Genomic DNA, 13,939 nt, shown 5'->3' on the forward strand with positions numbered 1-13,939 from the left:
TCTGTGTGTCTTTGTCTCTCCCGTGCCTTCGACTCGCTACACTGACTTTCAGCTTCCTTTCCCCCTCTTTTCTCATTGTCAGTCTGATACTACATGGCTTAAATGCTAAATGTAGGCCTGAATCGATGAAATGTTGTAGGACGATCAGTAATTGATCTTTTTGTCTTCACCTGGACAACATCTGGGGTTGTGTATACACAATGAAATATCTGTAAGAGAATAAGTGATTGCTGCTGTATCTAGTGTTTTACTGTGTTCCCGTGTTGTATCTATAATGTTGAGGTACATATTGGCAGAGCGCTAGGATGCCATCTAATGATGAGAATCACATCAGGTTACACTGCAACATGTATAGCTGATAGAAGACTGTGAGTTGGCAAGAGCCCAGGGTAATGCACCAAATGACCAAATCAAAACTACAAACAGAAGAAAGGCAGTTGTCCTTCGCAGACAACTGATATTCCGCATTAGTAAAACAGATTTATACAATTGTCTGCGAGTAAAGAATATCAAGTCATCTTCATTTTACATTTCTGAAGCTTTGTTAGTCTTTTTTTTTTTTTTATTTTTTTTTTTATTTCACCTTTTATTTCACCTTTATTTAACCAGGTAGTCTATATACATTGTGTGCAAAAGGCATGAGGAGGTAGGCGAATAATTACAATTTTGCAGATTACCACTGGAGTGATAAATGATCAGATGGTCATGTACAGGTAGAGATATTGGTGTGCAAAAGAGCAGAAAATGAAATAAATAAAAACAGTATGGGGATGAGGTAGGTAAAAATGGGTGGGCCATTTACCGATAGACTATGTACAGCGGCAGCGATCGGTTAGCTGCTCAGATAGCAGATGTTTGAAGTTGGTGAGGGAGATCTTGCCTTGTGTTCGGTGTGTTCGGTACCTACTGGTAACAGGAGTACAGATACAGTACAGATACAGATACAATATGGGCCAGTTTCCCAGACTGAGATTAAGCCTAATCCTGGACTAAAAAAGCACTTTCGTTCTCCCCAAAACATGTTTAATCCTGGAGTAAGATTAATCTGGGCTAAATAGATGTGTTCAGTGGCTAAAATCTGCTATAGTTATTACTGTAGGTCAAATAAACCTGTCATGGGGGTATGACAGAGCCTGTACCTGCACCTATAGTTTTAAACACACTCCCTCTGTTCCTCACACATATAGGGTTTGTCCGTAATGGCACCCTATTCCCTATATAGTGCACTACAGGGAATACAGTAGTTGCCATTTGTGATGCAGATTTCCACAACAGGGATTGTAGTAGGGTGGGAGAAATGTGAGTAAACGCTTGGCATTGATCGAGATGACGAGGTAAGCGTAATGGGTGGGTAAATGCTATTCACAAAAGGTGTATAAACTGCGTTGACACTCTACATCACTGACACTCGCTCTCTCTCACACAGCCCTCCTCCTAAATTCCCACATGTCCATGCAGTGAGCTCACTGCAGTGTGGCTCCACCATCTCCCCCTCCACATAATAGAATATCGATCGCCCGGCTTTGCCGCAGTGTGCCAGTGAGGGAAGTGTGTGTGTGGATGGGTGAACCTCCAAGGTCATCTCCATGGCAACCTGTGCATGGTGTTGTCTTGATGAGCAGTGGACAGGGGTCATGTATAAAGGGGGGAAAAGGGGAGGTGGTGAGCACTGCGGTATCTGAAGTGTCACACAAAGGGAGGGAAGGACAGGGAGGAGAGAAAGGGAAAAGTAGAGAAAACTACATCGTATTGTGTGGCGGCACATCCAGGACACAAAAGGGCCTACAAAGTCTTGCAATTTTGGCACATACAGTGGGGCAAAAAAGTATTTACTCAGCCACCAATTGTGCAAGTTCTCCCACTTAAAAAGATGAGAGGCCTGTAATTTTCATCATAGGTACACTTCAACTATGACAGACAAAATGAGAAAAAAAATACAGAAAATCACATTGTAGGATTTTTTATGAATTTATTTGCAAATTATGGTGGAAAATAAGTATTTGGTCAATAACAAAAGTTTATCTCAATACTTTGTTATATACCCTTTGTTGGCAATGACAGTTTTCTGTAAGTCTTCATAAGGTTTTCACACACTGTTGCTGGTATTTTGGCCCATTCCTCCATGCAGATCTCCTCTAGAGCAGTGGTGTTTTGGGGCTGTTGCTGGGCAACAATGGACTTTCAACTCCCTCCAAAGATTTTCTATGGGGTTGAGATCTGGAGACTGGCTAGGCCACTCCAGGACCTTGAAATGCTTCTTACGAAGCCCCTCCTTCGTTGCCTGGGCGGTGTGTTTGGGATCATTGTCATACTGAAATACCCAGCCACGTTTCATCTTCAATACCCTTGCTGATGGTAGGCTTTGTTACTTTGGTCCCAGCTCTCTGCAGGTCATTCACTAGGTCCCTCCGTGTGGTTCTGGGAATTTTGCTCACCGTTCTTGTGATAATTTTGACCCCACGGGGTGAGATCTTGCGTGGGGCCCCAGATCGAGGGAGATTATCAGTGGTCTTGTATGTCTTCCATTTCCTAATAATTGCTCCCACAGTTGATTTCTTCAAATCAAGCTGCTTACCTATTGCATATTCAGTCTTCCCAGCCTAGTGCAGGTCTACAATTTTGTTTCTGGTGTCCTTTGACAGTTCTTTGGTCTTGGCCATAGTGGAGTTTGGAGTGTGACTGAGGTTGTGGACAGGTGTCTTTTATACGATAACAACTTCAAACAGGTGCCATTAATACAGGTAACGAGTGGAGGACAGAGGAGCCTCTTAAAGAATTAGTTACAGGTCTGTGAGAGCCAGAAATCTTGCTTGTTTGTAGGTGACCAAATACTTATTTTCCACCATAATTTGCAAATAAATTCATTAAAAATCCTACAATGTGATTTTCTGGATTTTTTTTCTCTCATTTTGTCTGTCATAGTTGAAGTGTACCTATGATGAAAATTACAGGCCTCTCTCATCACACAAACACACTCACAATCGGACGCAACACAATATCTTACAGGTAGGATAGTTTATTGCACTTCCCAATTGTCATTAAAAAAAATGCATACAACTAACAGTAGGATTTAAACATGATGCTTTATCACCATTAGGTATCTGGGATATCCACTAAGCATTGCTTTAAAGTAAATGCAATTTGTCTAAAAGAACCATTTCTTCTAGTTGGATAAATACATTGTAAAGCTGCAAATGGCACTTCTTCCCCAGTCAGAGAAGCGTTGGCGATTTGATGCCACTTGCCTCATCCAGTTGCTCATGTGCTCACTGTGGACTAATTCAACATCAGCTATATAGGATTTTTTTTTTTTAATGCGATGTTAAAGCTCTTTTTAACATTTCAGGTCTTGAGTTGACATGATTTATTATTAGATATCCACAAGGTAACATTAAACAGAAGGTACAGAGGCATTAAACACAGGGCTGACTGATACTTCACGGGAAGAAATGTGTATTAAACACAAATCAAGAGGTATCAGTCACATTTGGAAAAGACATACAGTATGAAGTAAGTGCTGAGGTATATGAACATCTCAGTCACTCTGTGTGTATGACAGTCAATCCATATATATGTCTAAATTGAGTATTATTGTGGTTTTAAAAGAGTTGTAGAGGGTCAGTAACAGCAAATCACTTCAGAGGCAAGAGAACGTGCATTCTGTGTTATATTATGAAAGGTCAAAGGTGAGTGTTGAGGGTTGAGTGTTCACACAGAGAAAGATAGAGGCCTCTAGTGGCCAAAAGGCTGCTTTAGCATGGGCAGCACCATTGAGGGCTTCCACCATGCTTCTGCCATTTTAAAGTAATCACCCGTGTGGGGATTCCCTATGGTTTGTAGCCTCAATGGCACTGCCAATGCTCACAGATGCTATAATGGCACAGATATACAGATTCCTCTATCGCTATGCCTTCACACAGGCTCCATGAAGAGCTCCTCCATTTCCGATCCTCCCTCCAGCTCTCGGAAGGCAGCGTGAGAGCCAATCACAAACATCGTCGCTCCTGAGTGAGATGAGAGACAGTCAATCAAATGGAAGAGATAGGAGAGGTTGAGGGAAAAGGAGAGTAAAAGCCTAGGTCATACATTTAGGGCTCCATTTTGAGAAACCAAACACAACAGTTAATCTTAGCACTATGTCGCTATCATTTTACAATTTTCCATGGCGGGAATTTAAGGACGCAAATTCTAGTGGTGTCGTAAAAAGTAATATCCATGCGTCAATTGTCGCAAGGCTCAAAAGTCCTTCTTTAACCTATCTACAATGATTGAAGTGGATTTAACAGATGTCATCAATAAGGGATCATAGCCTTCACCTGGATTCCCCTGATCAGTCTAATTCATGGAAAGAGCAGCTGTTCTTAATGTTTTGTATACTCAGTGTATACGCACAACTTTGGATATCACCCCCATCTCAAAGTCGAATGGTTTTGACCGTTTGGAAGGCATTCATTCTTCTTTTCTCCACAGTGTGCCTTGCAAAAGTGATTCCTCGTTATGAAATGATCAACTTCACCCTATACATGTAAAAAAAAAAAGAAAAAAAAAAGACCATATACACTGACTGTTTAAAGCAAAACTACCAAAACTATTGCTGATGGTGAACGTGAACAATCAAAGTCAAATCTATGGTAAAGCTCCGTTCAGCAGGTAAAGACAGACGAGAGTTGCGTCTCCGGTAGCTTACTTTTATTCCGGTAAAAAAAAAAAAAAATCAAAAGCGCAAAGATAACAATCTAGCAAATTACAGAGGCTGTCACTCAACTGATATAAAGCCTAATATCACGCAAGCCATTGTAGTATTTGAATACTGAAGATGCCCGCAGATGAGCAAGATCAGGTACAGGCCGCCTACCTCCCGTTGGTCAGCAAACAAAGCTGGGCACAGTGCGCAGTTTGACTAGGCTACTGAGAATTCTTGGTGTTGTTTGCATACAAGATTACTTGTAAATCAATGACTGTCAACCACAGGAGGTTGGTGGCACCTTAATTGGGGAGGACGGGTTCGTGGTAACGGCTGGAGCGGAATGGTATCAAATACACCAAACACATGGTTTCAATGAGTTTGATGCCATTCCACTTGCTCCGTTCCAGACATTATATGAGCCGTCCTCCCCTCAGCAGCCTCCACTGCTGTCAAAACAGTTACATGCTTAGTCCGACAATGAAGGAGAGGATGTGTCATGTCACAAAATATGACGTACCTTCGGAAGGTAGAAAGTATGTAATATGAGCAAAACATGTTAGTGACTCTTTTTGACTGATGTAAGCTACATTAGGATCGGTTTGGCTGCCATGCAAATCCGTGAATGTTACATCCCTAATAATTTGTCTCCTTCAAAGAAAGATTCATTTGAAATACATTCCATAATGCATATCTAGAACTATGCCTACATTTATCCCAGGTCTGATGTGCAAAGTAAAGAGTGAGATGGGGTTGTAACTTACCCAGGACCCAAAACACTGCAGCTCCTGCACCAGCCAACCAGAACACAGGGAAAGAGACCGCCCCAGCCAGACCCAATTGGTGAGGTCCGGTCACCTCTTTTCCTGTGGGCAAAATAAAATGACTCAGATTTCAAATACAAGTCACCCTACACCCAAATGATGGATTCATTTCAGTGCCAACAGAAATTACATTTAAATTCCATAAATGTTGAATTTGTATTAGGATACTGAATTTGAATTTAGATTTTTCAATTTATAATTTGTTTAAAATAAACTGAATTGAATAAACATTGCATTCGGTTTTAAAATTACGTTTCAATTTAATTGAATATTGAAATTCAATATTTAAATATTAAGTTTCAATATGGTAGATATTGCATTATATCTCTGTGGTAAACAGAAGCCATTGTGACATGTTGAATTTATTTCCTTCCTATGAATTTGGCACTAGCACTTGAACCATTTTGGTTATAAGCTATTATAAAAGGTTTAACAGCAGGTTGAAACGGAGTGTAAAAGATGGTCATTGTGGATGATGTTTCAAAGACTAACACAACAAAATGGACAGCGCTTCTAAAGCGATGATTAATTCAAAACACCCATATGCATATTAGAGCTTATGCGTAGGAAGTTTACATACACTTAGGTTGGAGTCATTAAAACTTGTTTTACAGCCACTACACAAATTTATTTGTAACAAACTATAGTTTTGGGAAGTCAGTGAGCACATCTACTTTGTGCATGACACAAGTAATTTTTCCAACAATTGTTTACAAACAGATTATTTCACTTGTAACTCACTGTATCACAATTCCAGTGGGTCAGAAGATTACATACACTACGTTGACTGACTTTAAACAGCTTGGAAAATTCCAGAAAATGATGTCATGGCTTTAGAAACTTCTGATAGGCTAATAAGACATCATTTGAGTCAATTGGAGGTGTACATGTGGATGTATTTCAAGGCTTGCCTTCAAACTCAGTGCCTCTTTGCTTGACATCATGGGAAAATCAAAAGAAATCAGCCAAGACCTCAGAAAAAAAACTCCACAAGTCTGGTTCATCCTTGGGAGCAATTTCCAAATGTCTAAAGGTACCACGCTCATCTGTACAAACAACAGTATGCAAGTATAAACACCATGGGACCACGCAGCCGTCATACCACTCAGGAAGGAGACGCGTTCTGTCTCCTATAGATGAATGTACTTTGGTGCGAAAAGTGCAAATCAATCCCAGAACAACAGCGAAGGACCTTGTGAAGATGCTGGAGGAAACGGGTTAAAAAAAAAGTTTTTTAAATGTAAGTATCTATATCCACAGTAAAACGAGACCTATATCGACATAACCTGAAAGACCGCTCAGCAAGGAAGAAGCCACTGCTCCAAAACCACCATAAAAAAGCCAGACTACGGTTTACAACTGCACATGGGGACAAAGATCGTACATTTTGGAGAAATGTACTCTGGTCTGATGAAACAAAAATAGAACTGTTTGGCCATAATGACCATTGTTATGTTTGGAGGAAAAAGGGGGAGAAATACATGTTCCATTGCGAAAACATGTTATTATCGATGTTCCCAAACAGATTCCACTTGGTTTCCCAAATTAAGCACTGGGTAGCTGCAGTAACAAGGTTGGAGAGCCCATGACATACAGAGTTCGGGAGGAATAGCATATGTCGCGCAACGACAGCATGCTTCTCAAACAGTGGTTGATGCGTAAAAGGTGTTCCTATATTTATTTCTCAGCCATTCATATTAAGCACAGCTCCGCTATAAAACCGAGCCTACCAGGCATCACTGAAAAACGGACCGGCGGGAAAGCGCGCAGCATCCATTCGCTATTCGAGTGCATACAGATGACATGTTTTTCTCCCCCTGCCCATTTGATAATGTGCCATTCTAAATATAAATGTTAAATATTAGTAAACACAAGATAAAATTGAGAATAGTCTGATGGGTGAAAATATGATTAATTGATGAGAGAACAGCTGTGGCAGCCTGAGGCAAGGAACAGAGCACAAGCTTTCTTTGCGACTTTCTCGAAACATCAATAGCCTATAGTCGCATCATGGAGCCCATATGTGTTTTGTTTTCTAAGACATTCCAAGGTTTGTATCGGTCACAACTAAAGTTGCCAAATAACTCTAAACATAGACCTAAACCCTTTTTCAAAGGTTCACTTTTATGCTCAACATAGCCACTTCTCACGCGCACTCGCTCTGGAATGGGAAAAATACCCTGTCTATTTTATTCAGCTGAGTTCAACTGTATTCTCATTATATTCCTCTTACTATGGCATGGAGCATGGCCAGATGACATAGAGTAGGCCAACTCACATTATGTTCTTCTTCAGAAGAAAAGTGTTGTAATGTTTCTTAAGACCTGACTGAAATAAATAATGGATTTATTGTGATAGTGTATATTAAAATGTATTTATTTGACTTTAAAAATGTAGATGTTCCAAAGGCGCACCTCAGCGGCTTGTATGCATGGAGGCCTGGAGATGCTCAGCGTGTTTCTGTTCATTAAGGGTCAGTTACATTGAGACCGGAAGTCATTTGCATGACAACAGGCTGACAATACATGTCATTTATTTTTTACTGAAAGGGAATTATCATATATTTGACCTAATAGTGGCACTCTAACATGTGCAAATGTAATGTTATGATGGATATGGCTTTGTATAACCAAAACATACACAGCTCAACAAACTAATGTGCGGGTCCTGTGTGACTCAAATGAACAAGTCGAGAGTTGTCTGAGAGTTGCATAGTCTGGCACCCAGGAGACCTGGGTTAGAACCCCATCAGTCAAACAAGCACGTCTTCGGGTCTCAGACAAGGTTGCGCATCACATGCATGGATCCCCAAACCAACTCTGTTGCACTCTCATTAAATAGGCTGCACAGATCTGTCTGCTTCTGTTTGCCACTGAAAGTGTGGTTGTTGTGCAGTAGGCCTGATTTCAAACCCAGTTACAATGCATTCAGAAAATATTCAGACCCCTTGACTTTATCCACATTTTGTTATGTTATAGCCTTATTCTGAAATAATTGTTTATGTTCCTGATCAATCTACACACAATACCCCGAAATGACAAAGCAAAAACAATTTCCATGAAAAATAAAAACTGAAATAAGTATTCAGACCCTTTACTCAGTACTTTGTTGAAGCACCTTTGGCAGTGATTACAGTCTCGAGTCTTCTTGCTACAAGCTTGGAGTTTCTCCCATTCTTATCTACAGATGTCTGATCGGGTTCAAGTCCAGGCTCTGGCTGGGTCACTCAAGGACATTCAGGGACTTGTCCCGAAGCCATTCCTGCGTTGTCTTGGCTGTGCTTAGGGTCATTGAACTCTGGAGCTCTGTCAGAGTGACAATCGGGTTCTTGGTCACCTCCCTGGTCAATGCCCATCTCTCCCGATAGCTCAGTTTGGCTGGGCAGCCAGCTCTAGGAAGAGTATTGGTGGTTCCAAACTTCTTCCATTTAAGAATGATAGAGGCCACTGTGTTTTTGGGAACCTTCAATGCTGCAGAAGTTATATGGTACCCTTCCCCAGATCTGTGCCTTCGACCTCATGGCTTGTTTTTCTCCTCTGACATGCACTGTCAACTGTGGGACCTTATATAGACAGGTGTGTGCCTTTCCAAATCATGTCCAATTGATCAATTGAATTCACCACAGGTGGACTCCAATCAATTTTAAAAACATGAAGGATTATAAATGGAAACAGGATGCACCTGTAAAGCTGTAATGTAACAAAATGTGGAAAAGGTCAAGGGGTCTGAATACTTTCCGAATGCACTGTTTATTGGTGCTGTGATCTCAGTATGAGGTCAAAGTGGTGTTAAATGTAACCTGGGTGGTTCGATGAACCAGGCTCTTTTGAGTAACCTTGCTGGAGACTTGAAAACATGATAGCTTCCTAAAACTCACCCCTATGGGCTTTAGCTAAGTGGGCTAACAGTCTTGTTACATGCAGGAGGCCTGGCTCGAACCCAGTCAGTCACAACAGCAAGATTAAATAGGGAGTGGAAAAGCTTTCCTTGGAAGGGCTTTAACCAGGCTATTCAACAGGGCTATTCAACTATATTCTTATGGGGGTCAAATTTTTGTGACATTCCCTTCTAACGTGTCCTGCGCGCGGCATCATAGATGGGAACAGAAGGCAACGTCCATGTTTCAGAGAGCCTAACCTATCAGGAATGGGGTCATAATAGGTTACAGCTAAAACGGTTCAGATGCTAGAGCCAAATTCAGAGGAAGAAAATAAATTCAACATGCCACATTGGCTTCAGAAACCGGCAGAAGTTTCTGTTTACCACAGAGAGCATTTGATTCTTTCCTCTACTTTTCCTGGCTGGCAAAGTACCAGGATGTTGGTCTCTGTTTTAGAATCTGAATCTGAATTTACTGAACTGAATCTGAATGCATCTGAGAAGTTGAATATATGAAACTTTGATCAACTTGATAGTTTGAACTAGATGCATAGACAATGAATGCAATATCTGCCATATTGAAACTGAATATATAAATATTGAATTTGAAGGTTCAATTAAATAAAACGCAATATTAATTCAATTCAGTGTCAAATCATGAAATACAAGAATACAATTATTACATTTGTGCATTACATATTCCAAAATATTACATTCAAACTCAATATCCTAATACAAATTCACAGATCAAGACTGCTTACTCACCAAAGACGACCAGTTTAGACTCCAGGGACTTGAGGTGGATGATGTAGAAGGCACCAACAAACACTGCCAAAGCAATCAACAGCATGGGAGAGCTGATACTGAGGAAAAGAGGGTGAGATTGAATGAGGGAAAGAGTTATTCTTTGATAATCCCAGATTCTAAATAAAGTCAATCCAGCACAGATCTCAGCCTATTCGAACCACTGAGATTTTGAATTTGAAAATAAAATAGGCTGCTGACAGCAGTCTGTCTAGATGCAATATGTAAGTACTGTGTTTTAATATTCACTGAATACCACAGTGTCTTTAAACTCCTGTCCCGCAGCTCTTACATGCAGTAGAGGATGAGGCCGAGGAAGATGAAGGTGTAGTTGCTGTTGTAGGTGTCAAAATTGCGCACCACCCTCTGGCACAGTTCACCAAAGTTGCAGGGCTTGGTGAACTTCCTGTGATCCACGAAACCAGCCCAGGGACGGATTGACGCACGGCGACGATCAAACCACTCCTTGGCCACACTGGCCGAGAGGCCTTTGGGCAGCCACAGCCTGTGAGGCAAGGCAGAAAGCCAGGGTGGTAAACTAAACAGGAGGTATGGGGAGATGGAATAATTTTATAGCATCAATTCAAGAGACTGATGGTGGACAGAATGAACAACAACACATCATAGCCAGGCATAATACAAGGAAAGGACAAACTGACCCATCTAGTTCCTTTAGTGGTAGGCTAGATTAAGAAAGAATATGAGACAAATTCAGATCACAATTGTCCTACAGACACAATAATAGCCACAGAAGAATGACAGTAAATAAAATGAATTTGGACCGGAACCCGTCACCAACCATGATCCCAGAGGGATACATAGTGCTACAACTCATCAAGTTGATTCAGGATGTGGTAGTGCTGGGCTGGAACAAAAGCCTGCACACCCGGTAGCTCTCCAGGACCAGGTTTACAGACCGCTGGCACCAGAGCAGGGCTCTCCAAACCTGTTCCTGGAGAGCCGTCCTGTAGGTTCCCTCCAACCCTAATCTAGCTCACCGGATTCTAATACTTAGCTGGTTGACAAGCTGAATCGGGTTAGCTACAACTGGGGTTTGAGCAAAAACATACAGGGGGGGGTAGCTCTCCAGGAACAGGATTGGCAAGGCATGTACTAGACAGATGAACTAACAGATAGAGCTAGAAAAACAGCAGCACACACTTTCCCACGACACCTCCGGATCCAGCAGCATCAGCTGGCTCAGCACTGAAGAGATCCCCTGCCTTGGAGTCCATGTCTACAAGGCAGTTCTCACCCTTTGGGACACCAGATGTCATTAGAGTAACTGATGCCGATGTAGGCTAAAATACAACACGGCAGTGACAGAAAATAGACAGAAAGGGTTAATGGCACTGTTTCACAAGTGATAACAAATCCTCTCACACAATGCAAAACTACACTTTCAATTGTTGTAACCAATGAATAATGCACAGTGAAAAACCTAGAGACTGTAGGGAGAGTCTGGGGTTACGGAATGGAAAATGTTTGTCATCGTTGATGGGCTTGCCCACAGACAGTTCAGTTGCCACATCGTTTAGTTAGCTAACGTTAGAATATAAATAACTGAAACACAGAAACTAGCTAACACACTCGTTGTTCACTGTCATTACTCGAAACCTTGAATATCTCCCTTTTCTACATTTTTTAAATAGTAAATAACGATTCCTGCCGAAGAAGCCTTAACAACAGCCACATCACCATTCCTTCATGTCAACTATTGCTACGTTTAGCCACTATTCTATCATTGCATATGAAAACGAATAGCTACAAACAAAATAGTTACATAAATAATATTTTTGCAGGCATACTCACAGTTGATTAAAATGTTTACTGCTGTGCTCAGAAATACAAAAAAGACAAAAATGTACTTCTGCTGTGCTGTTGCTCAGCGGATGTGCCGTGGAACGAAATTGGACGCTGGGTCTAACTTCCGGTAAAGAAATAAATAATGGATTTCAAATTAAAAGTCCAAAAATAGGATGGAATACTTTTTCGTGTGAACTTGATCAAGACCACGTCTCTTTATTCATTTATTACTGGAAAAATATGATCCGTTTAACTGGAGTAGCTATTTATGAAGAGTTATCAATGAACATTATGTAAACAGGAATGTCCAGGTGAACAAAAAGGAGAGCAGTCGTTGATGAAGTCCAATCAAAATCAATCCGGTTTAATACAGTACTACAGGAAACACCTACAGAACAGAAGCATATGCCATGTCTAACGGTGCTTATATATTAATGACACGGCACTGAATGTTCTGTAAACACCAGCCAGTGGCTTGTAGGAAGTCACATCAGCTGCTACATAATCACACAGTGTCACAGATACATTATCAATGTGTCCTCAAATCCAAATCCAGTCTTGCGTCAAACTTTAACCATAACAATCAACACTGGCAGACAATTGATACTGGCAGTTAAACAGGTTAAAAAAGATAGAATCAATAGTTAGTTACAATAGATCAATTTATACTAACAGACACAAAGCGACTTAATTAAATATAGATAGGTTACCCAAGGAAATGCATCCGTCTGTGTCTCCCCACACAATTATGTTTATTACATATCAACAGTAAATCAAATACAGGGAAAGAATTACCCAAATAATTTCCCATTACTGCATAGCTGTTATTTATTCTGTGCCACTTTCTGGATGTCTGGAAAATGTATGAAGTAAAAATGATCATACATTTTCATATTTTATCATATTTAAGCTTCTGGTTGAAATAAGAAGCACACATTTCAGATGGTAGCCCATGCACATTTAATAGTTCACCTGGAACATAGTATGCTAATTATTTATACCTGTCAATACATATACATTGAAATAGACAAGTATTTATTTTCTTTGCGAGCAAATTGACATCAAACTCAGAGGTATGACAATAGTTTTGGTATGAAAGGCATGAAGTAACAAATACTTTGAAAAGTAAGACAACATCACAACAGTGTTAAAAACAGACATTATGTATTACTGGAGAAGGCATTTTACTTTCAAGACAAAAAAATGCAAAGTTTTGTTTTCTAGATACAGGGCAGCAGCTCAAATGTGTGTCCCGTGTCATACTAATGAGCAGGGACTCCTACTGCTCAGCAATCTGATGAGCAATATTCATGTGAGTGAGAATATGCCTCTCATTCCACTGTCTGATGCCCTTTCCCCGAAGGCCCTGCCATGTTTTCTCCCTGTTGTGAATGTGCCTTCCTAGTGAGTCTATTTGAAGCACTTGCAGCAGGGATTGCATGTAGGCCTAAAATTTTTCCTCAATGTGACTTGTTGGAAGCCTAGTTAATGCACTTGTGATAAAGCATTTTCTTTTGGACACTTGTATAGTCTCTCACAACTGTGTGTGAAAACTCATAAGCATTTTCAGATGAGCCATATCACAATTCTCTCCAGTGTAAACAAACTGTTGAAATGTTGTTGTGCATGCTGAATTCTGATATTTTGTGCATTCTCATTATGCCTTGCCAAATTTCCACTGTGCAAAGGCTTTGCCACAGTCACGAAAGAGATGTATTTCTCTCCTGTTTGGATTCTCAAGTTGGGTAGGGGTCAGTGCTGAGATATTTCTCACAAACACAGCAATTAGCCTATATGATTTATTTCCTGTGTGTCTTCATGTGCATTTTAAGATTTCCATTCTGAGCAAATCCTTTGCCACAATAATCGCAACAATATGGTTTCTCCCATGTATGAATCCTCCTGTGCGCTCTCAGATTAGCAGTATTGCTGAAACATTTGC

The 13,939-nt window shown here is 40.6% G+C and overlaps 1 protein-coding gene across 7 annotated transcripts; it reads right to left on the reverse strand.

Annotated features, from left to right (window-relative positions):
* Positions 1 to 3,000: 3,000 nt before the first annotated feature.
* Positions 3,001 to 12,113, reverse strand: LOC115141318 (prenylated Rab acceptor protein 1-like). Of its 7 annotated transcripts, XR_003865349.2 has the most exons (8): positions 12,004 to 12,113; positions 11,353 to 11,492; positions 10,851 to 10,874; positions 10,484 to 10,729; positions 10,153 to 10,250; positions 5,449 to 5,550; positions 4,393 to 4,517; positions 3,915 to 4,004 (listed from the first exon to the last, which is right to left on the reverse strand). XR_003865349.2 is itself a non-coding variant. In XM_029680059.2 (7 exons), the coding sequence occupies exons 2-7, from the start codon at positions 11,424 to 11,426 to the stop codon at positions 3,913 to 3,915; spliced, it is 636 nt and encodes a 211-aa protein (XP_029535919.1). In that variant the 5' UTR covers positions 11,427 to 11,447; positions 12,004 to 12,113; the 3' UTR covers positions 3,001 to 3,912. The 7 variants fall into 7 exon arrangements, 6 of the variants coding, with proteins under 6 accessions (XP_029535919.1, XP_029535918.1, XP_029535916.1 ...); XM_029680059.2 differs by lacking the exon at positions 4,393 to 4,517 and having other exon boundaries at positions 3,001 to 4,004; positions 11,353 to 11,447; XM_029680058.2 differs by lacking the exon at positions 4,393 to 4,517 and having other exon boundaries at positions 3,001 to 4,004; positions 10,484 to 10,696.
* Positions 12,114 to 13,939: the final 1,826 nt, after the last annotated feature.

The sequence above is a fragment of the Oncorhynchus nerka genome, linkage group LG14 (genome assembly GCF_034236695.1).
Source record: "Oncorhynchus nerka isolate Pitt River linkage group LG14, Oner_Uvic_2.0, whole genome shotgun sequence".
Lineage (NCBI taxonomy): Eukaryota > Metazoa > Chordata > Actinopteri > Salmoniformes > Salmonidae > Oncorhynchus > Oncorhynchus nerka.

Bases quoted from the DNA above. Each gene is read 5' to 3' on its own strand.
- LOC115141318 (XM_029680056.2), bottom strand. From the start codon at position 11,468: ATGACATCTGGTGTCCCAAAGGGTGAGAACTGCCTTGTAGACATGGAC. The intron at 10,730-10,850 runs GTCAGTTTGTCC...CCTCCTGTTTAG, and splicing joins CCACTAAAGGAACTAGATGG to TTTACCACCCTGGCTTTCTG. The intron at 10,251-10,483 runs GTAAGAGCTGCG...TCTTTTCCTCAG, and splicing joins GGCCTCATCCTCTACTGCAT to TATCAGCTCTCCCATGCTGT.